General features: G+C 36.6%; 6 protein-coding genes across 6 annotated transcripts; 3 read left to right on the top strand and 3 right to left on the bottom strand.

Annotated features, from left to right (window-relative positions):
* Window positions 517–1,807, top strand: LOC109328029 (endochitinase A2). The gene is made up of 3 exons (XM_019561272.1): window positions 517–968; window positions 1,058–1,208; window positions 1,306–1,807. The coding sequence occupies exons 1-3, from the start codon at window positions 554–556 to the stop codon at window positions 1,691–1,693; spliced, it is 954 nt and encodes a 317-aa protein (XP_019416817.1). The 5' UTR covers window positions 517–553; the 3' UTR covers window positions 1,694–1,807.
* LOC109328028 (alanine--tRNA ligase, chloroplastic/mitochondrial) lies at window positions 2,254–7,300 on the bottom strand. Its single transcript, XM_019561271.1, has 9 exons — window positions 6,527–7,300; window positions 6,314–6,448; window positions 6,059–6,208; window positions 5,796–5,906; window positions 4,777–5,694; window positions 4,338–4,610; window positions 3,892–4,101; window positions 3,138–3,295; window positions 2,254–2,843 (listed from the first exon to the last, which is right to left on the bottom strand). Exons 1-9 carry the CDS (start codon window positions 7,181–7,183, stop codon window positions 2,507–2,509), a joined length of 2,949 nt encoding a protein of 982 aa, XP_019416816.1. The 5' UTR covers window positions 7,184–7,300; the 3' UTR covers window positions 2,254–2,506.
* Window positions 8,689–9,909, bottom strand: LOC109328027 (coiled-coil domain-containing protein 124). The gene is made up of 3 exons (XM_019561270.1): window positions 9,253–9,909; window positions 9,057–9,176; window positions 8,689–8,965 (listed from the first exon to the last, which is right to left on the bottom strand). The coding sequence occupies exons 1-3, from the start codon at window positions 9,814–9,816 to the stop codon at window positions 8,948–8,950; spliced, it is 702 nt and encodes a 233-aa protein (XP_019416815.1). The 5' UTR covers window positions 9,817–9,909; the 3' UTR covers window positions 8,689–8,947.
* Window positions 10,867–14,345, top strand: LOC109327609 (mechanosensitive ion channel protein 6-like). Its single transcript, XM_019560785.1, has 5 exons — window positions 10,867–12,555; window positions 12,874–12,997; window positions 13,225–13,518; window positions 13,725–13,927; window positions 14,020–14,345. The coding sequence occupies exons 1-5, from the start codon at window positions 10,892–10,894 to the stop codon at window positions 14,309–14,311; spliced, it is 2,577 nt and encodes an 858-aa protein (XP_019416330.1). The 5' UTR covers window positions 10,867–10,891; the 3' UTR covers window positions 14,312–14,345.
* On the top strand, window positions 15,770–17,178 carry LOC109327792. The gene is made up of 5 exons (XM_019560945.1): window positions 15,770–15,918; window positions 16,015–16,373; window positions 16,475–16,597; window positions 16,707–16,863; window positions 16,965–17,178. Exons 1-5 carry the CDS (start codon window positions 15,799–15,801, stop codon window positions 17,148–17,150), a joined length of 945 nt encoding a protein of 314 aa, XP_019416490.1. The 5' UTR covers window positions 15,770–15,798; the 3' UTR covers window positions 17,151–17,178.
* LOC109327783 (glutamate-1-semialdehyde 2,1-aminomutase, chloroplastic-like) lies at window positions 18,615–20,503 on the bottom strand. Its single transcript, XM_019560936.1, has 3 exons — window positions 20,242–20,503; window positions 19,982–20,155; window positions 18,615–19,898 (listed from the first exon to the last, which is right to left on the bottom strand). The coding sequence occupies exons 1-3, from the start codon at window positions 20,431–20,433 to the stop codon at window positions 18,831–18,833; spliced, it is 1,434 nt and encodes a 477-aa protein (XP_019416481.1). The 5' UTR covers window positions 20,434–20,503; the 3' UTR covers window positions 18,615–18,830.

Genomic DNA, 21,192 nt, shown 5'->3' with positions numbered 1-21,192 from the left:
TGCACTTTTAAGTTTTAACTATGCAGATATTGTATGACGCTCAAGACCATAGAAGTGTGCAATCAATATAAACTGAGAGTTAACATATTTACTTAACTCAATAAGTTAGACAAAAACATAATTTAATTAAATCGATTCAATTAGTCCAACTAATAATTGAATAGTCTCACCGGTCCAAATTTGATAATGGAATAGATTGTATCAAAATTGCCCTCTGCTTAAAATGTTTGGCAGATTCAACTACTCGTGTGACCAATTCATGAAGCCGCCTGTGGGCTGTGTACCACATTCACGTACTTGTTTATTTTTCAGATAAGTTACTTTGACTCTTTCTATATTCTAGATTAATTTGTGATTAATACTATTAGAAAAAAATAAGACACTTACCGGAAGATAGGGAAAAAAATACTAAAATATTATTTCAAATAAGACATTTACTATGATGTCCATAACCTCAGCTGACAATGTTTGGCAGTAGCCGCCCCTTTTGAAGGAGTCTCCAAGTGCAAGTAGTATAAATGTTTGAGTCTCTGTATGTCTAAATGAAAGGAAAATGAAGATGAGGGTTATAGTGTTATTAAGTGTGTTAATATCAATAAGTGTTGAGAGCTGCTTGGGAGAACAATGTGGGAGACAAGCAGGGGGAGCTGTGTGCCCAGGTGGATTATGTTGCAGCCAGTTCGGATGGTGTGGTTCAACCATTGAATACTGTGGCACTGGTTGCCAAAGCCAATGCAGTGGTAGTGGTGGTGGTGGCGGTGATATTGGCAGTATAATCTCCAGGGACAACTTCAACCAGATACTTAAACACCGTGATGATGCAGCCTGCCCAGCCAAAGGGTTCTATACATATGATGCTTTCATTTCTGCTGCCAAGTCTTTTCCCAACTTTGCTTCCACTGGAGATACTACCACTCGCAAAAGGGAGATTGCAGCTTTCTTAGCTCAAACTTCCCACGAAACTACTGGTTTGTCTCTTCTCACTCTATTTGTTTTACATTTTAATCAATTATATCAATTATATCATTAATAAAAACAAGTTAATAATGATTAATAGGGGGGTGGCCAAGTGCACCAGATGGCCCATATTCTTGGGGGTACTGCTTTGTTAGGGAAAGAAACCCAAGTGCTTATTGTGAGCCAAGCACTCAATTTCCTTGTGCTCCTGGCAAGCAATACTATGGTCGGGGTCCTATTCAAATCTCCTGGTATGTAAATATACATAAACAAATATAAATATTATGATCTTAATTCTGGCATAATTAATAAGTAACGATCTGATTTGCTTGGTGGGAATATCAAAAGGAACTACAACTATGGACAATGTGGAAAAGCAATAGGTGTGGACTTGTTGAACAACCCAGACCTTGTGGCGAGTGACCCACTGATCTCATTCAAGACAGCGATATGGTTCTGGATGACACCACAGTCACCAAAGCCATCATGCCACGATGTCATCACCGGACGATGGAACCCATCAGACAGTGATAGGGCAGCAGGACGGCTTCCTGGATACGGCACTGTCACCAATATCATCAATGGTGGCCTTGAATGTGGCATTGGGCAGGATAGCAGGGTGCAAGATCGTATCGGATTTTACAAGAGATATTGTGACTTGCTTGGCATTCCTTATGGCACTAACCTTGACTGTTCTTCCCAGAGGCCATTTGGCTCTGCACTGGACACAATGTAACAAGAGAGGCTTGAGTGTTTTCTCTTTTCTGTTGAGAAACACTTCCCATCTCTATCTCTACTACTAAAGAAATAAAATGAAATAATCCAACCATCACTATCATTATTCTCTTTAGTGCGTTAAGCCATATTCTCTATAATTCGTCCTACAAAAGTATGGGGATAAAAGGTTACAATGAATAGTTGCGGATGGATCTTGCTTGATTTGGAATTTTATATTCCTAGTTAACAATTTATTCCAAAAATAATATTTGGAATTAAAACTTCAACACGAGTTATCAAATTTTAAAGAGATAATAACAAGGTTGACGTGTTAATGATGTTAGAATTTAACAAAAGAAACTATTCTTTAGGCAGCGACACTAGCACTCAAAATACTATTAAACACCACTAATTCTCTCCTTATAGTAAATCTTGTCAAGGAAAATCAAGAAACGGACAATTTAATTTTAGTCCAAGTGTGAAAACATTTATATTCTTTTGAAAAACCACCTTTTCCATGTATTGTGCTGTGTAACTGCTATTCATGCATCTAAGTAAAAAATTACAGAGTTCGAGTCATGTGTGCAAAATGAGGCCATGTTCTGTCACGATTAATCAAGTCATATGCACAATCAACATTCTGTAAGCTTTATACAATCAAGTCATATGCTCAACCAAATCACATCACATGGCCATTTGGATTGAAAAATATATATTATTTACCTAAGCTGCTGCCTTCCCTATTGTAATTTGTAGTCTCCAAAAACAAAGAATCAATATTTCCTACGGCTTTAGCATATAAAAAAAAGTTATTTGCTAAATGCATTTGAATTCAGTTTCCTTTCTCAGATAGAGCAGCTACAAGCTCTGATTGAGCCTTCTCAAGGGCACTTGCCAAATTTTCAGGCTTCCTCCCACCAGCCTGAGCAAAATTGGGCTTTCCTCCCCCGCCGCCGCCACATAACTTTGCTATCTGTCCAATAAATTTGCCGGCCTGAATTCCCTGATCAACCACCCCTGGAGTAAAAGCAGCCACCAGACTGACCTTCCCTTCACCGGGACATGAGCCTAGTACAACAGCTGCTGGATCTGTTAGTGTTTCAATTAAATATTCTGCCGCACTCTTAAGTGACTCAGCATCGACATCATCCACGTACTCAACTAGTACCCTGGAAAATTTCAACACTCAATAAATAATAATCGTACATCTACTCACTGATAAATAAATGTTCAAGTTATTTTCTCTGTCCGAGTTACACTAAATTTGCACATTTTTTATGGTTATGACATGAAAAAATTGAAGTGAGGAAAAATTGCAAGACTTAAATCACAGATATATTTTTGCCTTTTTCCCCCGAGTTACATACAATAACCTTGCTAACACTCAATTTTTTAATCAGAGAAGTTTAGGGGAAATCCCTCTCCTTGATACTATAGTAACCTATAATGTTTTGAAATATTACCTGTACTGTTTTGAGTTTCCAACCAACAATGCTTTTTTTGCAATAACTGAAGCTTTGAAGACTGCTGCTTTTGCGCGTAGAGAAAGATTTTCGTTTCGTGCTACCCGTAACTCTTCTAGGAGGTTTTCTATCCTTGTTGTCACCTCATCAGGTTTAACCTTCACAAGTTGATAATAATTATAAAACATAATGGCATGCAAAATCAACAAAAGAGAACATACAGTACATTGGATAAAAAGTGCCTGAAAGAAAGGAATAGTGACAGATGCAGAATGACCAAGTCAACAATGCACAGGGAAATTTTATTTATTAAAAAATTATATTAAAGATAATAGACAGAAAGGAAGAACTCTTCGTAATTGGGTAACATTCGAACAAGGAACTCAAATGTATGAGCACCAAAAATAGTCAGAAACAGAAAGTTCCACTCTGACAGGTTTAACCCGTTGTGGAGGAAACTAGAAGGGCATCCTCGTCAGCCATAAACAAAATGAAAATTCAGAAGTAAGCATTTTAGTGGGGCATGTGAAGAATCATACCAGGCTATGATCAATAGCCCTTGTGCCCAAATTAATAATGTTAAGAAATGGTTACAATGGTTTTCCTGAGGACGAATTATAACTTCACAACAAATAGGCAGGATTGTGAAAAGCTAACAACACGAAACATAGTTTGAGAGTGGAACATAGCTGCTTCAGATTATAACTTTCCAAGCTTACGCAGCATTATGAAAAACCAAGATCATGATACATACTTTAAGAGTGGAACATAGCTGCTTCAGATAAAAGTCTCGGGCATTGACATATTCAATGAAAGCTTCCCCAGCTACAGCTTCAATACGCCTGATTCCAGATGCAATACCCTGCTCTGATATTATCTTAAAACCACGAATTTCAGAAGTATTGCTGACATGAGTCCCACCGCATAGTTCCATTGAAACACCAGAAACCTCTACAACACGTACCTGAAGTACAACAAATTTGGAAACCACAAGAAGCTACATAAACATCACCTCAGCTAGATAAACACTGACACAATTTTTTAAATAGATTTGCCATATCAAGGTAAACAAGGGAATTTAGGTTTTTCTGAAACACACACCTCATGATGCATGTACATACAAGCTCAGAATGATCAAAACAGAAGAAAGCTAACAGAAATTTAAAGTTCAATGCTAAAAGTGTTTACAGTAAATCAAACCTCTTCTCCATATTTTTCTCCAAACATTGCAATAGCTCCAGCTCTTTTTGCATCATCAAGAGGCATTACTTTGGTTTCAAGTACTGTAGCTTCCTGAATCCATCCATTGATTAGCCCTTCAATTTCTGCATGCTCACTGTCAAAAAGTGGTCGGTGGAAGTTGAAATCAAATCTGAGACGATCAAATGACACCAAGGAACCAGCTTGTGAGGTCTCTTGACCAATAACTTTTTTAAGTGCAGCTTGTAGTAAATGAGTAGCAGTATGATGAACCTGCAAAGCACCAAGTACATATACTATAATCCAGAACAACTTGAACTCTTGGAATGTGAAAATATCTACAACTAAGATGAGGTAAGGGTTTGTCTTTATCAAACATTATAATAAGGGAAGATTCACCAGACAGGTAAATGAAATGAGAAGCCAACAGTTCTTGCACCTTGGCTCGCTGCCTTAGATTTACATCCACTGCTGCATCCACTTCTTTGCCAACCTCAACAACTCCCTTTCGGACAGTGCCCTTGTGAACAAATATGTTACCTAAAGACTTCTGAACATCTATTATCTCCACAACGGCTATTGGTTGACTCTCACCTTCAGCAATATATAGAAAGCCATGATCTCCAATTTGTCCCCCTGATTCAGCATAAAATGGAGTCTTATTCAGCAAAACTTCCACATCACTCCCTTCACTAGCCTGTACAGCTGGATCACCATTTACCACTAGGCTTTGTACTATTGCTTTAGCATAAAGGCTGTCATATCCAATAAATTCAGTGTCAGGCACATTGTCTGCAATATTTGCCCCATTTCCCATGGCGAGTTTGACAGTATTGTGTGCGGCTTGAGATTGACGCCTTTGCTTCTCCATTTCAATATCAAAACCATTCATATCAATACTCACACCACGTTCTTCAGCCACTTCTTTTGTTATTTCCATAGGGTATCCATAAGTATCATACAACAGAAACACATCTTCGCCAGCCAAGCAAGGTTCAGTTTTATTGTTTTCCGCATTCCATACAGCAGCAGTGAGTTTCTCCTCAAGTAGCTTCTCTCCTCTCTCCAGTGTCTGCACAAACCGAAGTTCTTCTCTCATCAACTCCTCAAGGATACGCGGTGCCTTGTTCTTCACATCAGAATCGATATGTGTGCTTAATTCCACGACTTTCTCAGCAATAATTGGTGAAAATGTTCCTTCAAGGTCTCCCCTACCATCACCTTTTATACCAAGCAACCTGCCTGTACGAACAACCCTTCTGATAAGCCGCCGAACTACATAACCTCTTCCAACATTTGATGGGGCAACCCCATCAGAGATGAGAAATACAATGGCACGCATGTGATCTCCTATAATCTAACATTTGAAAAATAAAAAAGAAATTACACACATTATAAGTAACAAGAAAGAAAAGTATAGGTTAAAATAAATTGTTTATGATTCAGAGATCGTCAAACTTTCAGATTCCTCTTTGTATGATCATCAGCGGTGGCATATGAAACATTTGCTAACTCGGAGGCCTTCTCTATGATAGGGAAAATCAAGTCAGTTTCATAGTTGTTTGGAACCTGTAGAAAACATTGTAAATGTAAAAAAAAGTTTAAGGATCGCAAGAATGTATGTTCTTCTGCATGACTTTTAAATAGTGTTGCTTGTAAGAATATAAATGGTTAATAATAAATAGTGCATGACTTTAACAGCATTGCAAACTGATGTATACCTTTTGAAGGATACGGGCCATACGCTCAAGTCCAAGGCCAGTATCTATGTTTTTCTGCTTTAGAGGTTCAAGAGAGCCATCATCCTTTTTGTTGTATTGCATGAATACTAGATTGTAGAACTCTATAAACCGTGTATCATCACCAAGATCCTGATTTGAGTCCGGAACGGACAAAATGTGAAAGATAGATAGTAAAACATGGGCATTGATTGAAGTGGAAAGTGAGTAAGTTAATTGAAACAATTCCATACTTACGGCATCTGCGTATCCCCTCTCGGGATGAAAATCATAATAAATTTCAGAGCAAGGACCACAAGGACCTGTGACTCCACTAGTCCAGAAGTTGTCCTCTTCACCCAACCTCTTTATACGCTCAACTGGGACACCCACCTGGTTTTAGAACATAAATGAATGATTATAATGAAGTTGTTTGTAAATGCGTAGAATGAAATTTGTAGGTAAGCTAACCTGATGAGACCATATATGAAAAGCATCATCGTCATTTTCATAAACACTGATCCATAATCTGTGAGGTGGCAAGCCAAACTCAAGAGTAGAAAGTTCCCAGGCCCATTGGATAGCTTGTTTTTTGAAGTAATCGCCGAAGCTGAAGTTACCAAGCATCTCAAAAAAGGTATGATGACGAGAAGTGAGGCCAACATTGAGAATATCATTAGTGCGAATGCAGCGTTGGGAAGTAGTAGCACAAGGTAGTTTTGAGGGAATGTTGCCTAAGAAAATAGGTTTAAATTGAAGCATACCAGCTATAGTGAGGAGAACAGTGGGATCATCTGGTACAAGAGAAGCGCTTGGTAGCACCTTGTGACCACGTGATTCATAAAATTTCAGAAATCTTCGCCGTATGGAATCCCCACTCACATCAACACTCTTATTATTATCATTATTGTCACTATCTTCTTCGGAAACAGCATCAGTTGCTGTGCAAATGGGAGGAAAAGCGTGATGGCGTTGTTGTTTCAGTTTCAGTTTCAGTTTGAGAGTAAGAGAGGGTAGAAACGGTACTCCACATGGTGCTGCTCTACAAAACTTTGAATGATGAATCGGAAAGAATTGAAATTGGTTTAATTTCAAATGCGGAACTACTACAACCGCCACGCCTTCCATATTTCAATTCTCTCTTCTATTCTCACTCTTGAGCTCTTTCGCTCTTTCTTACCACTTACCACCATATCCATATCCACATCCACGTATTCTTCTTTATCCATCTCATTTACTTCTTTTAACAAAAAATAATATTATTAATTTACTTGGCTAGCAAGTTGTTATCCTTATCCTATATTCCTATTTCAACAAAAAACATCTATTTATCAATCTTTTATAATCTTCTAACTTATAAACTTTTGCTGTTTACTAAACACGTTTGCTCTTTCATCCGCCAAATAAATTTTCCCAAACATATGATATGTGTTTGGAAAAATATATTTCCAATAAAAAACGACTTATAAATATTTGTGTATGGGTTTCAAGCAGAGAGCTGTTTGCTCAACCAATAAGCTGTTTCTTAATCAGCTTTTGGTGATCACTTTTTATTGATTAGTTTTGAATTTTACCTTATTAATTATTGGTTGGAACTTCAAGCTAGCGAAGAAGAGAGAAAACCTACTAGGCTGTGGTAATTCCAAAATACATAATATTGTGGTAAGATTATTTTTTTAATTAATCAAAGTAACCCTCAATATAAATTATTAATAAAACGTGTAAATGAAATAAAATGTTCGATAATCAAAATCTAAACTAATCCTAACCAAGAGTTGGGGTTATATGAAGGATGAAGCTAGTTTGAAATTATGCAGTGTAGGTGTGTACAGCGATGGAAGAGCTGAGCTTGTTGAGCCAAATAGCTCATTAATGATTTCTGTTGGTCTTGGGAATAAAACTATCAAAAGATCGACCTCGCATGAGATATGGACTTGCCTTGCACAATATCAACATCAACACACCATAAACATCCCTAGCAGCTTGCACGCACTGCTCTAGATATCCTTAGAAATTTTGAAGAATGATAATAAGTGGTAAAGTAAGCCTAAATAAACATGGTCAATTTCACTGTTCATAGCATCGATCACATGCAATTTGTTATTACCCTCGAGTAGAAAGGTGACTATTGACACTCCCATGTCTCAATTTGAATAGGCAAATTGAAATGTCAAAATAGCCTCACCCATGAGTCGAATCATTAATAAACCATTCAACAAATAAGAAAAAGTGGCATCTGTATGACAACACAAGCTTTCATGATAGTCCTGGTTAACAAGACTTGGTGCATCCTCTACCCAACCAACACTTTCAAAGGAGAAAGCCACAGCAGCTGTTCAAAAACGTGCAATCCTATTCCCTCCCTTCACCCTCAGTAATGACTTTCCAAGCATGGTTTCAAAGAATAATCTCATGCAACCTCCTCAACTTCACTCTCAGCATCCCTTATCATTCACGTCCAAATCACTGTCCTTCCATTGGAAGGTTCATTGCTGCAATGAAGGGGCATGCCATCATCACCCCATTCATGCTTATTACTATTTACTAGTACTAGGCTAGGCTAGCAAAGGGCACAAATAACTTCAATCACAATAGAATATACTAATCACAATAGAATAACTTCATGGTTGACATAATACTAAATGATCTTTGTTATAAACTTGTTAAGAGAAATCTTAGTCTATTATTGTCGGGAATAAGCCCAATGTACAAGCACCTCCATCTCTGTCTGAAATTTGATAAAAATGTCTGTTGTGCATGTACAAAAAGTAGAATTTATATCATGTCTACTACAATATAAGAATGGAAATGAAGGGTGTGAGAGAAAAGGATAGAGTAGCTATTTTGATGAGCTGATTATTATGCAATAAAATGTCTGGTGCTGTTTGTTGATCAATCAGTTTTAGCAATCTGGAGAAGAGAGTAAGGGAAATAAGTAATTTGAGTAAAAGTAATATTGTAAAAGATAATAATGAATAGAAAAGTGAGTGAGGTAGCAAACTTGATTAAGAGGGTTGTCAGGAGATTTCTTCCAGAGCTTCCAAATCAAATCCTTGTATTGAGTGTGAGTAAGGCCTGGTTTCTCTTCCTTCAACACAGGCAGCTCAGCTTCTTCAAACGCCTGTATGGATTCAAATACATTTTGTTATTATGAATCTGAATCTGAATAGAAATGAATGAATGAATGAATGAATTACCTTGAAGGAGGCCTTGAGACGCCTCTCAGGATGCCTATCAGGGGGCAATGTGTTGAAATCAGAAGTGTTGATAGTTATCTGAGCGATGGCTTCATCAACACTTGTTGCTTCTATTATTGATTCATCTCTATTTCTATTTGCTACAACTACCATTCTCTCATACTCTTCTTCCTCAGCTGTCCTGGTCTGTTTCTTCTTCCCTTCCTCTGCCTTCCTTTTCATTTCTGATTCCTCTTCCTCTCTTCTCTTCCTCAGTTCTGCCTCTGTTACCTTCGCCACTGGTATCGAAACCCTGTTCGCCTTCTTCTTTATCATCGACTTCTCCAACTCCTTCTCCTCAAGCTCTGCAAGTCTACGCGCCTCTGCTTTACGTGCGGCAGCCTCGGCCCTCTTTTCAGCTTCTTCCTCCTTCTTCTTTGAGGCGCGTGACTTGGAACCCTCAGCATCTCGCCAGTACTGTTCCTCCTTCTCACGGGTCTCCTTCTCCTTCCGTTCGGCTTCGAGGGAACCCTTGCGAGCCCTCGCCGCCTCCGCCTTCGAGTTCACTCCCATCTTCTTAGGCATCCTGCTTGCGGCGTCACTTCCTCAATCCCTCGATTTCGAACCCTCGCTTCGCTTACACGCCTCTCTACTCTCTACTTCTTAGATATTATTACCATTCTTTTTTATTTATTTATTTATTATACTGACACACATAATCACATATGTATGTATGTATAATTATTTATTACCATGGGCCTCGGCCCGCTTCATTTCAATGCCCATGGTTTTTCCTTCATTTTGGGAAGTTTATTATACCTAAACAGAGTTGTTAATCTCCTCTGTGTTTTCTTTCTTTCAAAATCACATGCATGTCTTCTAAATATATGATTTATATGGAATTATGTTTATTAGTAAAAAAGAACTGTTTAAAAGGAATTAGTAATATGAAGAAGGCAATTCCACGTGGAAACACGCACAACTTTGTAACACCGTCACTGCTTTGACATGATAACCATAATTTCGTAACAACAGTAGAGTTGGCTGGAACACGCACCACATAACCAACCTTTTTTTGTGCATGGAACCTCCTCTGTTTTGATCCCACTTTCCCTTTTTCGTCCTTTCCACTAAAATCTTAATTTCCTTAAACTTGGCTCATCTTACCTGTTAATGTATTGTTGTCATTGTTGTTTGTTTAGTTTGTTTGTTCCCCCTCATTTGTATATTTATCTATTTATATAATTAAAACTGCTTATGCTTTTGGTTTATTTGCTTTCACCATAATTTTGAGTTTATATTTGCCTTTTCTATCTGTATGAAGTTGAAGAATGAGGTTGGATGGTTGCCTCTTATAACTAACTTAGTTAGATTTATTGTTGTGTATAAGTACGTATAAAAAGGAATAAAGAAAAATAAGTACGTATGATATTAAAAATAATAAAGAAAAGGCAAGTAGCAATGTATGGGGTACAATGTTATGATCTGCTCTGTTTGAGTGACTAACACAATAGTTACAACAAAAAACAGAACCTAGGTAGGTAGCGTATGCAACACAAATTGATTTGATTAATTTGTGAGTGAATTAATTCATAATATTTATTGAGGAGTGGTAGGAGTATGATGATATAACTAGGATAAGATTAGTGTAGTTGTTGTTATGGAGAGTTTGAAGAAAACGTTGAAACCGTATGGTTCTCACAAATCAGCAAGGTCGAAGATATCAACAGGGGATGGAAGCCAAGACTCTGTGTTTGAAGAGCTCCCCATACTTCTAGCTCAACAATCTTGTTCTATCGCCATCAAAAGCGACCAGGATAGTAAAAATAATAAGAACAAGATGATGAAGGATAAGAATGATGATAATAATAATAATGATGGGAATATTAGTGGTTCTGAACATGATCCACCATCCCAGCTAATACGTAGATTCTTAGACAAACAGAAAATAATGACATCATCAGTATCAAGTGAAATGGGTGTTGACATGGACTTAAAAATGGATGGGCTCCCACTTCATGATTCATCTATTTCTATTTCTATTTCCAATTCTTCTACTTCAAATGATCCTCCTCCCACTAGTTACAAAACACCAACAGGAACACCTCAATATTCACAAAGCCGCCCTCCTCTTCCTCACCGTGATAGGGACACCTCCAACTCTGCCTTGCTCCGCACAACCAAAAGCAAAAGCAAAAACAGGTCTAAGTCCAGATTGCTTGACCCTGAATTCTCTCACCCTCAACATCAATACTCTAATCTTATCCCCAAATCCTCAGGCCAACTCTTCTATAGCTTTCTCGGCACCAAAAAAAGTGATGATGATGATGACGACGATAATGAAGACGACCCTTTCTCAGAAGAATATCTCCCGGATGAGTACAAGAATCGTACCCATTTCAGCCTATGGGTTCTCCTTGAGTGGTTGAGCCTCATTTGCATCATTGCTGCCCTTATTGCCAACCTTTGCATCCCTTCCTGGAAAGACAAGAACCTATGGGACCTTAGGTTATGGAAATGGGAGGTCATGATTCTTGTCCTAATATGCGGTCGTTTGGTCTCCGATTGGGTCATCCGCATTGTTGTCTTCTGCATTGAGAGGAATTTCGTGTTGCGTAAGAAAGTCTTATATTTTGTCTATGGTGTCAAGAAGGCTGTCCAGAATTGCTTGTGGTCTGGTCTTGTCTTGATTGCTTGGCATTCATTATTTGATAAGAAAAGGGGTAGTCAAACCAAAACTGACTTCCTCAATCATGTCACTAAGGTATTGCTGTGTTTCTTTCTGGCCACCGTTGTGTGGCTTCTCAAAACTCTATTGGTCAAGGTATTGGCTTCTTCATTTCATATGAGCACCTATTTTGATAGGATTCAAGAGTCATTGTTTAATCAATTCATAATAGAGACACTATCAGGACCACCTACCGTAAAGGATGATAAGCTAGTTTCTGAGGTACAAAAGCTGCAGAACGCAGGGGTAGCCATTCCACCAGGCCTGAGGGCCTCTGCATTCCCAAAAATCAAGAGTGGAGTGCTTAAAAGTGCAAAGTCTTCTCAATGTTGTTCCACTAACAAGGTGACAACAGATCAAGATAATGAGATAACTATTGATCACCTGCATAAGCTGAATCCAAAAAATGTGTCAGCTTGGAATATGAAAAGGCTAATCAATATGGTCCGAAATGGGGCTCTATCTACCCTAGATGAGCACATACCTGATGACTCCACACAAGGGGATGATGAGTCCATCAAGCATATTAAAAGTGAAAACGAGGCTAAAGCAGCAGCCAAGAAAATATTTCACAATGTTGCTAGGCCAAGTTCCAGGTATTGATATTATTCCATATCTAATATCAATCATATGTTAATATAGATTCATTAATAGAGTAAAATGATATGAACCACTCAACGTATTCAATAATCAAATTATCGCTTAAAGTGTTCACATAATCATGTGACTAAATGTATAATTACTTCTCTAAAGAAAAGGATTCAGAGTGAATGTCACTTGACATTTGAATCCCTTGTCTTAATCAGTTTTTTGTGGGGGTTTATAATATATAAATTTTGATGGACCGATGATAACTTTGTCATTATTAATTCACTAATCATTTCCTGTTGCTTTTTTTATTTTATTTTTTCTAGGTACATATACCTGGAGGATTTAATGCATTTTATGCAAGAAGATGAAGCTATGAAAACCATGAATCTCTTTGAAGGAGCGTCTGAAACCTCTCAAATTAGCAAATCTGCTTTGAAGAACTGGGTGGTAAGAAATAAGTAACATGTGAAGAAATATTTCTAGAGTTGGGCCAATATATTTACTATAGTTGTAACCTCTAAACAAATTGCTAGCTGCATCAGTTCTTTTCCTTTTGGTTTTGTAGTATATTACCATAGTTGTGTCAGAATGATTGATTTTTTGCTTCAAACTTGATCTATTTCAATTCTCACGCACAAAGAGTGACAATATATATTGCAATTCAATAATTTCAGGTTAATGCCTTTAGAGAGAGGAGAGCGCTTGCTTTGACATTGAATGATACCAAAACGGCAGTGATCAATCTCCATCGAATACTCAATGTTGTGGTGGCCATTACTGTAGTGATTATTTGGTTGTTGATATTTCAAATTGCCACAAGCCAAGTTATTATGTTTGTAATGTCACAGACTTTGTTGTCTGCATTTGTATTTGGAAGTACTTGCAGGGCGGTGTTTGAATCAGTCATTTTCTTATTTATCATGCACCCATTTGATGTAGGAGACAGGTGTGAAATCGACAACACCCAGGTAATTAATAAATGTTGTTGCTTTAATTAATCATCATGTTTACTATTGTATTTGTACTAGAATAATATAGACAAATTATGTTTTCATTATTTATATACTAACTAATAGTATGTCTCAGTACTAATTTTTCAAGAATGGGTATATAATATGTAAATGGGTAGGGCCTAATTTTCTTTATTTGATCTATTTTTGGTAACTAATTTCAGCTGGTTGTAGAAGAAATGAACATATTGACAACCATATTTCTAAGAGATGACAATGCAAAGGTCATGATCCCTAATAGTGTCCTAGCTACGAAACCCATCTATAATTTCTATCGGAGTCCTGACATGGGAGATGCTATTGATTTCTTTATACATGTCTCTACCCCGGCTGAAAGCATTGCACTTCTTAAACAAAGAATATTGAGGTATGTGTATATGTGTCCTTAATTTGTATAGTATGTATATCTATGCATGATGGTTAATAATAAATATCTATATGGTATTGACTACAATGCAGTTATATTAATAACAAGAAGGACCATTGGCATCCTTCACCTATGATAGTGATAAAGGAGCATGAAAGTTTAAACATGATAAGAATAGCAATTTGGCTATGTCATACAATGAACTTCCAAGACATGGGAGAAAGATATGAGAGGAGATCCCTTTTGATAGAAGAGACGATTAAGATTTTCAAGGAGCTTGACATCCATTACCGTCTTCTGCCCCTTGATATTAACATTAGAAGCATGCCTGTCACTTCTGCTCGTCTTCCACCTAGTTGGGCCACAATCACAAGTTCAGTATAACAATGAATTTCATGGGACTCCTTCATCTCAACTTCAAAGAATGCATTCACTTACTAACAAACTTAACTATTGTTCAACTACTTTTATTTGGTTATTCATAATATTAAGATCCTGAGTTAATTGGCTTCCTCTTGATTCAAGTGTCAGATTAAAGTTCATCCTCTGTCCACGACAAAAGTTTCGGCTCCAAACTTGATGGACTTGTTGTTTATTAAAAAAAAAAATCCTAGCCTGGATCAATTGTTATACATGAATTGTAAGTCATCATTTAATGATGTGTCACAAGGCTAAAAATGTTATTTAGATTCTTTGAATTTGAACCTGACTCTATACTTTATTAAATATAACACATATATTTTTTTAGATATAATATTCTCAATGCTATTTATTAATATGAAGATGTAATTTAATATACAAAATGAATTATGTATATATATTGTTAATTATATATATATGATTCAAAAATAAAGAATCAATAATACATTTGATCAAAGAAATGTAATTATTATATAGACAATTATTATGTACATAACTTAATTTAACAATGGGACGTGTGTTGGAAGTTTTGTGATTTTCCCATAGTCGATCATAAATATTGATCGGATCTAATTTTTAAAATTGAATCTGACCTTAAATACAATAAAACTTGACCTTAGTTAGGTCCGATCATGATCAAATTAAGCCAGATGAACTAGTAGGGTCAGGTTCTACTTATTCCTAATTTAACGTGACATCATTGCTTCCCTTCTATTACCATTTTTTAATATCATACTAAAACAAATATTACATTTTCTTTAGGATAAAACTTAATATCATGTATTTCATGTTTTATAAGGGGGATAAACTTGCTCTTACAATTTTTTTAAGAGTTGACTCATAACACAAACTTTTTTAGGGGAGGGAAAATAATTATTAGAATTATGTCAAAAATACCATTATGTCAACAATAATAACATTTTAATATAATAATTTATAATAGAAAGTTATGATGACTAAACAACTAGCTATGAGGTGATTTGACAACCTTAAAGTGGATGATATCATAGATTAAAATTTTACTCCTAGAGAATGTTAGGGTGAGCTTGATATGTTATGAATGAGTTTGGCTCATGTTTTAAACTCAAATCCTAATTTTAAGGTTTAATTCGACCTTAAGCCAATTTAAAGATATATATGATGATAGTAATTATTATTGTGTTAGCAGCTCCCTTATTTACTATTTTGTTCTCTAATTTAAGGGCAATTATATACAGACTCATAAATCATTATTTATAGGTAAATGTATGGACAATCTCGATTTAGAGAAGTAGTTTGAATGGTTTATGGTGTGAAGAATAATGTCCGTAATTGAATTGATATGGGTTAAGGTATAAACTATAAAGTGGTGTCGATTGAAGATTGGTTAAAATGAATGTGGATATTAAGTAAATTATTAAAAAGAAAAGGTAAAGTGTAATAAGAGGGGGTTGGGTGGGTATGATTGTTTTATGTGGAAGGAAATGAAAGTGGGTTTGTGTGTGGTGGTGTCTCCTCCCAAATGCTCAATCTCTTCTTCTTCTTCTTCTTCGAACAACAACAACAACTATCGCCCTGCTGTTATTCTCCCGGTTTGTTAATATTGAATACTGTACTAATACTATTATTACTGTATCTGTGTATACATACTTACAGTGTTCTGTTGTTATTGAATATTGAGTGAGCAGGGGTTAGGGAACAATTCGAGTGACTACAAGAAGTTGGAGGAAACGTTGAAGGATAAGTATGGAGTGACAACAGTAGTGACAAAGGTGTCAAGGCTTGATTGGCTTCGTAATGCATCTGGTTTGTTGGACTCCAATTACTGGCGTGGGACTCTGAAACCAACTCCTATCCTGCTTTGGTATTTGAACCGGGTTCATGATGCTGTTGAAGAAGCTATACAGTTATCTTCTTCAAATCCAACTCCTCATATATCCTTCATTGGCCACTCTGCTGGAGGCTGGCTTGCTCGTCTCTATATCCAACAATTTCCTCATTCTCTCTCTCATATTTCCTTGTTATTGACCCTTGGTACCCCTCACCTGTAAGTGCTTATATAGTTATATCTAATTATCATTATTATGATTCACTAAATAAATAGTATTCTCATTCATTCATTCATTCATTCATTCATTCACTCACCAGCCCACCTCCAAAAGGGTTGCCAGGTGTGATAGATCAAACACGGGGACTCCTACATTATGTTCAACAAAATTGCCCTAAACCTCTTCACAACCCTCACCTCAAATATGTTTGTGTAGCTGGAAGGTAACCCACTATATGCTCATACCTTATACCTACCTACCTACTCCATTCACTCAATTATAACTGCTTAATGCTTTATTATTCATATCTGTTTCCATACTACAAAATGAAGGTATATTGAAGGGGCTCCACTTTTTGGCAAATCAAATCCAAATATCGACTCATTACTTCCTACTAATGCTGAGTCTGCCATTATCAGCACTACAACCACTTCTCCACCTGATAAAATAACATTACGAGCTCGCTTTGTTGGACAAGGATACAAGCAGGTCAATGCACTTCTTTTAACTCTTCATTAATTCTACTGCTATTCTTTTAACTCCATTTCATCTATGGTTGCTTAAAGATGTAAGAATTATGATATTGTCAGGTTTGTGGGAAGGCACAAGTATGGGGTGATGGTATTGTACCACAAGTATCAGCTCATCTTGAAGGTGCAATTAACATTTCCTTGGATGGAGTTTATCATTCTCCTGTTGGTTCAGATGATGACTTCAGACCATGGTATGGTTCCCCTGCTGTCTTGGACCAATGGGTCCAATACCTCCTTAATTAACTTGTACATTTTATACTACTTCACATATGACACTCATGTACTCCATTTCATCTATGCTTTACATTTTCCTTAATTTCTTCATTGTGTTGTATAATTGACTCAAGATAAATTAAATCTAGTGATTCATGGTATGATATACAACCTATACTTTTCCTGTAAATTTGAGTGCTTCTTACTAAACTTAACTTTATATACTCCATATTTGACTTGTAACTTAGAGATCTCACTTTGACTTGTAAATTACAGAAGGCTATTAAACCCATCTAAAGAAACCATCAAACACTAGTTACTATATTGTATAAGGTAAGAACAGCTTGTTTTAGTTACTTGATTAGAGTCACAAAAACTCTCATCCCAAGTGTATGATAGACCACTTGGGAAGATATCTACTTACCAAATTTCCACTATGAGATGGTCTTAATCATGGGTGGAAGAGACAAGATTGATCTAATTAGTAATTAAGAACCTTAATTAGTGTTTTAAAGAAAGCCAGACTATGCATACTTATTACATAAGCAAGATTTTTAACTTTTGTTATTGGGTAGGAAAAAAATTATTAGAAAGGAAGAGAAGTCATTAACTCAAATAGACCATCATCATCAAATATTAGAAAGTGTCTCGTAAAACGAAACAAAAATAGATCAGATCCCAGCTTTTACAATGGAGTAAACAGTACCTGTTTCTTTTATTCCATTTGCAAATTCTGTTTAAATACTATTACATCAAGAAACTGTCTGTCAAACATGCAAAAAATTGTTTCTACTGAAGTAATTAGTCTGAATCATTTCATAGTTTCATGGATGACCTTAGACTTCCTGAGGCAGGTTCAAGTCCCATAATCATCATCATCATCATCATCATCAAATATTAGAAGCAAGGAAGAAAACATCATAAAATGGAAAACATCATTGAAGGGTATGTAGATTACAGAGCCGTAAGTAAATGAACAACTCCTTAAAGTTATCTTAGGGAAGTGTCGGGTTATACTCACTATGAGTAAGAAGCTGGGAAGCTAAACTGCAACTACACCATTGTAAAGCTGCTATTGTATTTGGTACAGCGGTTCCTTTCATTTCATCACAGTATTGGAACCCTGCTGCTTTTCTACCCTCTTTCTCTGGAAATTGAATAACTACCAATCCCATTCCTCTGGAAATTGAGATTGCCCTCAACAAATTCCTTCTCAACTATGCAAATTCCTTCTCCTCTTCATTTTCTTTATACCACTTATTCTTCTTGCAAGACCGGCCGGTGGACCCATTCAGATTAAAACCCAGATTTTGTATAAAGACAGAATTTAATTTAACAGCATTATACATTTCATGTGAAGGTCCTAATTTAACAACTTCATTACCAATTACTTTATAATTATAAATACCAAACCATCAACATACATTATGATTTTCCAGTCCCGTTGCATGGGAAATGTAATGTGCGTGCAGGAAAAAAATGTTGCAAACCTAATCATACAGAAATGTTGATAATTTGCTTCACATCAAATGGCTTCTGGCTTTAAATAAAACTAGTACAGTGAGTAGATTGATACAGGATGCTAAAATGATAAAGGCTACAACCAACACCAACTGATATAATAATCGTCTGAATTGACCTACAAAACTAGTTTTTCAGTAAAGATAAAAATCAGGATTGAAAAACTCAGCAATGAGACAAAATTTAACATCAGATCTCCCTGAAAACCTTCTCAGCAGCAGCTATTGTCTTTTTGATATCATCCGAAGTATGTGCCAAGCTGGTGAACCCAGCCTCAAACTGAGAAGGTGCTAAATACACACCTTCCGCTAACATTCCCCAGAAGAACCTAGCAAACTTATCTGCATCACTCTTTTTGGCATCTGCAAAGTTGTAAACAGGTCCTTCTGTGAAGAAAAACCCAAACATTCCACTTATATGCCCTCCACATATTGCATGGCCCGCCCTCTTCCCAGCATTGACGATGCCCTGAACAAGCTCACCTGTAATTTTGTCCAAGTATTCGTAGGTTCCTGGCTCCTTAATACGCTTCAAAGTATGTATTCCTGCAGTCATGGCCAAAGGGTTCCCGCTCAAGGTTCCACCCTGGTACATAGGTCCAGCTGGGGCCACCAACTGCATAATATCCTTCCTCCCTCCATAAGCACCTACTGGCAGACCCCCACCAATGATTTTTCCTAGAGTTGTTAAATCAGGAGTTATACCAAAATATTCTTGAGCACCTCCATATGACAAACGAAATCCAGTCATAACTTCATCAAAGATGAGAAGGGAGTTGTTCTCCTTGGTGATTTTGCGTAAGAAGCTGAGAAAATCAGGTTTGGGAGTAATGAAACCAGAGTTTCCAACAACTGGTTCAATGATAACTGCTGCTATCCCTCCTTTGTTAGACTCAAAGAGCTTCTCAACAGCTGAGAAGTCATTGTAAGGGGCTGTGAGGGTTTCATAAGTGGCACCTTTAGGAACGCCAGGGGAGTCAGGAAGTCCTAAGGTGGCAACACCACTACCGGCCTTAACAAGAAAAGGATCGGCATGGCCATGGTAACAGCCTTCAAACTTGATGATCTTCTCATTTCCAGTAAAAGCACGAGCAAGGCGGAGCACAGCCATACAAGCTTCTGTGCCGGAGTTAACAAATCGAACCATTTCAATGCTTGGTACTGCAGAGATAACGGCCTCGGCTAAAGAGTTCTCGAGCAGACAAGGTGCACCAAAGCTGGTTCCTTTTCTCATTGTCTCAGATAGAGCTGCAAGCACCTGGAAAAGAATGATATAAAAATATAAGATTTAGTCTGAAATTTGAAGGATAAGGTGATGATAGAGGAGGATATGGATGTTACCTGATCATCAGCATGACCAATAATGGCAGGACCCCAAGAACCAACGTAGTCAATGTAGTGATTGCCATCAATGTCAGTCATATGAGATCCTTTAACTGAATCAATCACAATGGGTTGTCCACCCACTGATTTAAAGGCTCTAACTGGAGAGTTTACACCTCCAGGCATCAATTCCTAACCCATGAATTTCAATTGTAATAATAACTAATTAATTAGTATTTAATTAATTATAAATATTGCATAAATGAATGAATTAAAACCTTAGCAGCGGTGAAAGCTTCTTGTGATTTGGTGAGAGTGAGATTCTTCTTGCTGCTGTCGATGGATACAGTCATTGTGACTGAAGGAGAATGAGAAAAGGTTGTCGTTGTTCTTGTTGCTCTTCTAGAAAACCCTAAGGATGTGGTAGTGGTGGTGAGACCTACTCCATTGATGGCAGCTGCAACAACCATTGTAATTGGGTCTCTCTCTCTCTCTCTCTCTCTCTCTCTCTCGCTCTCTCTCTCTGAGATAACAAAGATGATAAGAAAACAGATAGATTCTCAACGCGCCACCAACCTATCCTTATAATCTTACCAATCAACTCAAATTACGCTTTTCTCCTATTCCTATCCTAATTATCTTCCTTTCAAATTAACCCTCATCTGCCATCATTTCTTTATCCCGAGTATATTTTTTTTATTAATCAAATATATTTAATTGTTTTATTTTATTTTATCATCAAATAAATAGTTTAATATTAAATAGATATCACAAATAAACCGAATCATATAAATAGAAATAATATAAATTAACAATAATAATATGTAATGTTTGAGGTGATCAAATGTCCAAGGGAGAAAAATAGTTTATTGTTATAAGATGAGATGAAAAAATCACAACACTGTTATATTGATGACTCTTGGATGCCACCAAACTACTAGGCACTAGCAATGTAAGTTGATGAATATAATATTTGAATAGGCAAAAGTTAACTACTGTCTTTAAAGTATTAGTTAAGAAATAAATATAAAATAAAGAGTAAATTACTTAGATATTTTGAGTTTTAAGGAAATTATACAAATCACTTATTTAGATTCATGAATATGATAAAACTTGTAATATTTATTATATAATAATATATTGATAGTTGTTTAACGTTCCTAAAGAAATTGTCATAACTAGCCGAATCCTGTTATCAAATCTTATTCTCTGCTATTTATTTTATATTA

The sequence above is a fragment of the Lupinus angustifolius genome, chromosome LG15, assembly GCF_001865875.1.
Source record: "Lupinus angustifolius cultivar Tanjil chromosome LG15, LupAngTanjil_v1.0, whole genome shotgun sequence".
NCBI lineage: Eukaryota > Viridiplantae > Streptophyta > Magnoliopsida > Fabales > Fabaceae > Lupinus > Lupinus angustifolius.
This window is presented reverse-complemented; position numbering and strand designations above follow the sequence as displayed.

Bases quoted from the DNA above. Each gene is read 5' to 3' on its own strand.
- LOC109327609 (XM_019560785.1), top strand. From the start codon at position 10,892: ATGGAGAGTTTGAAGAAAACGTTGAAACCGTATGGTTCTCACAAATCA. The intron at 12,556-12,873 runs GTATTGATATTA...TATTTTTTCTAG, and splicing joins GTTGCTAGGCCAAGTTCCAG to GTACATATACCTGGAGGATT. The intron at 13,928-14,019 runs GTATGTGTATAT...ACTACAATGCAG, and splicing joins CTTAAACAAAGAATATTGAG to TTATATTAATAACAAGAAGG.
- LOC109328027 (XM_019561270.1), bottom strand. From the start codon at position 9,816: ATGCCTAAGAAGATGGGAGTGAACTCGAAGGCGGAGGCGGCGAGGGCT. The intron at 9,177-9,252 runs GTAATTCATTCA...GAATCCATACAG, and splicing joins GTCTCAAGGCCTCCTTCAAG to GCGTTTGAAGAAGCTGAGCT.
- LOC109328029 (XM_019561272.1), top strand. From the start codon at position 554: ATGAAGATGAGGGTTATAGTGTTATTAAGTGTGTTAATATCAATAAGT. The intron at 969-1,057 runs GTTTGTCTCTTC...AATGATTAATAG, and splicing joins AACTTCCCACGAAACTACTG to GGGGGTGGCCAAGTGCACCA. The intron at 1,209-1,305 runs GTATGTAAATAT...GAATATCAAAAG, and splicing joins GGTCCTATTCAAATCTCCTG to GAACTACAACTATGGACAAT.
- LOC109328028 (XM_019561271.1), bottom strand. From the start codon at position 7,183: ATGGAAGGCGTGGCGGTTGTAGTAGTTCCGCATTTGAAATTAAACCAA. The intron at 6,449-6,526 runs GTTAGCTTACCT...TTCTAAAACCAG, and splicing joins TTCATATATGGTCTCATCAG to GTGGGTGTCCCAGTTGAGCG. The intron at 5,907-6,058 runs GTATACATCAGT...TGTTTTCTACAG, and splicing joins TGGCCCGTATCCTTCAAAAG to GTTCCAAACAACTATGAAAC.
- LOC109327783 (XM_019560936.1), bottom strand. From the start codon at position 20,433: ATGGTTGTTGCAGCTGCCATCAATGGAGTAGGTCTCACCACCACTACC. The intron at 20,156-20,241 runs GTTTTAATTCAT...TTCATGGGTTAG, and splicing joins AAGCTTTCACCGCTGCTAAG to GAATTGATGCCTGGAGGTGT. The intron at 19,899-19,981 runs GTAACATCCATA...ATTCTTTTCCAG, and splicing joins TTGGTCATGCTGATGATCAG to GTGCTTGCAGCTCTATCTGA.
- LOC109327792 (XM_019560945.1), top strand. From the start codon at position 15,799: ATGTGGAAGGAAATGAAAGTGGGTTTGTGTGTGGTGGTGTCTCCTCCC. The intron at 16,374-16,474 runs GTAAGTGCTTAT...TTCACTCACCAG, and splicing joins ACCCTTGGTACCCCTCACCT to CCCACCTCCAAAAGGGTTGC. The intron at 16,864-16,964 runs GTCAATGCACTT...TGATATTGTCAG, and splicing joins TTGGACAAGGATACAAGCAG to GTTTGTGGGAAGGCACAAGT.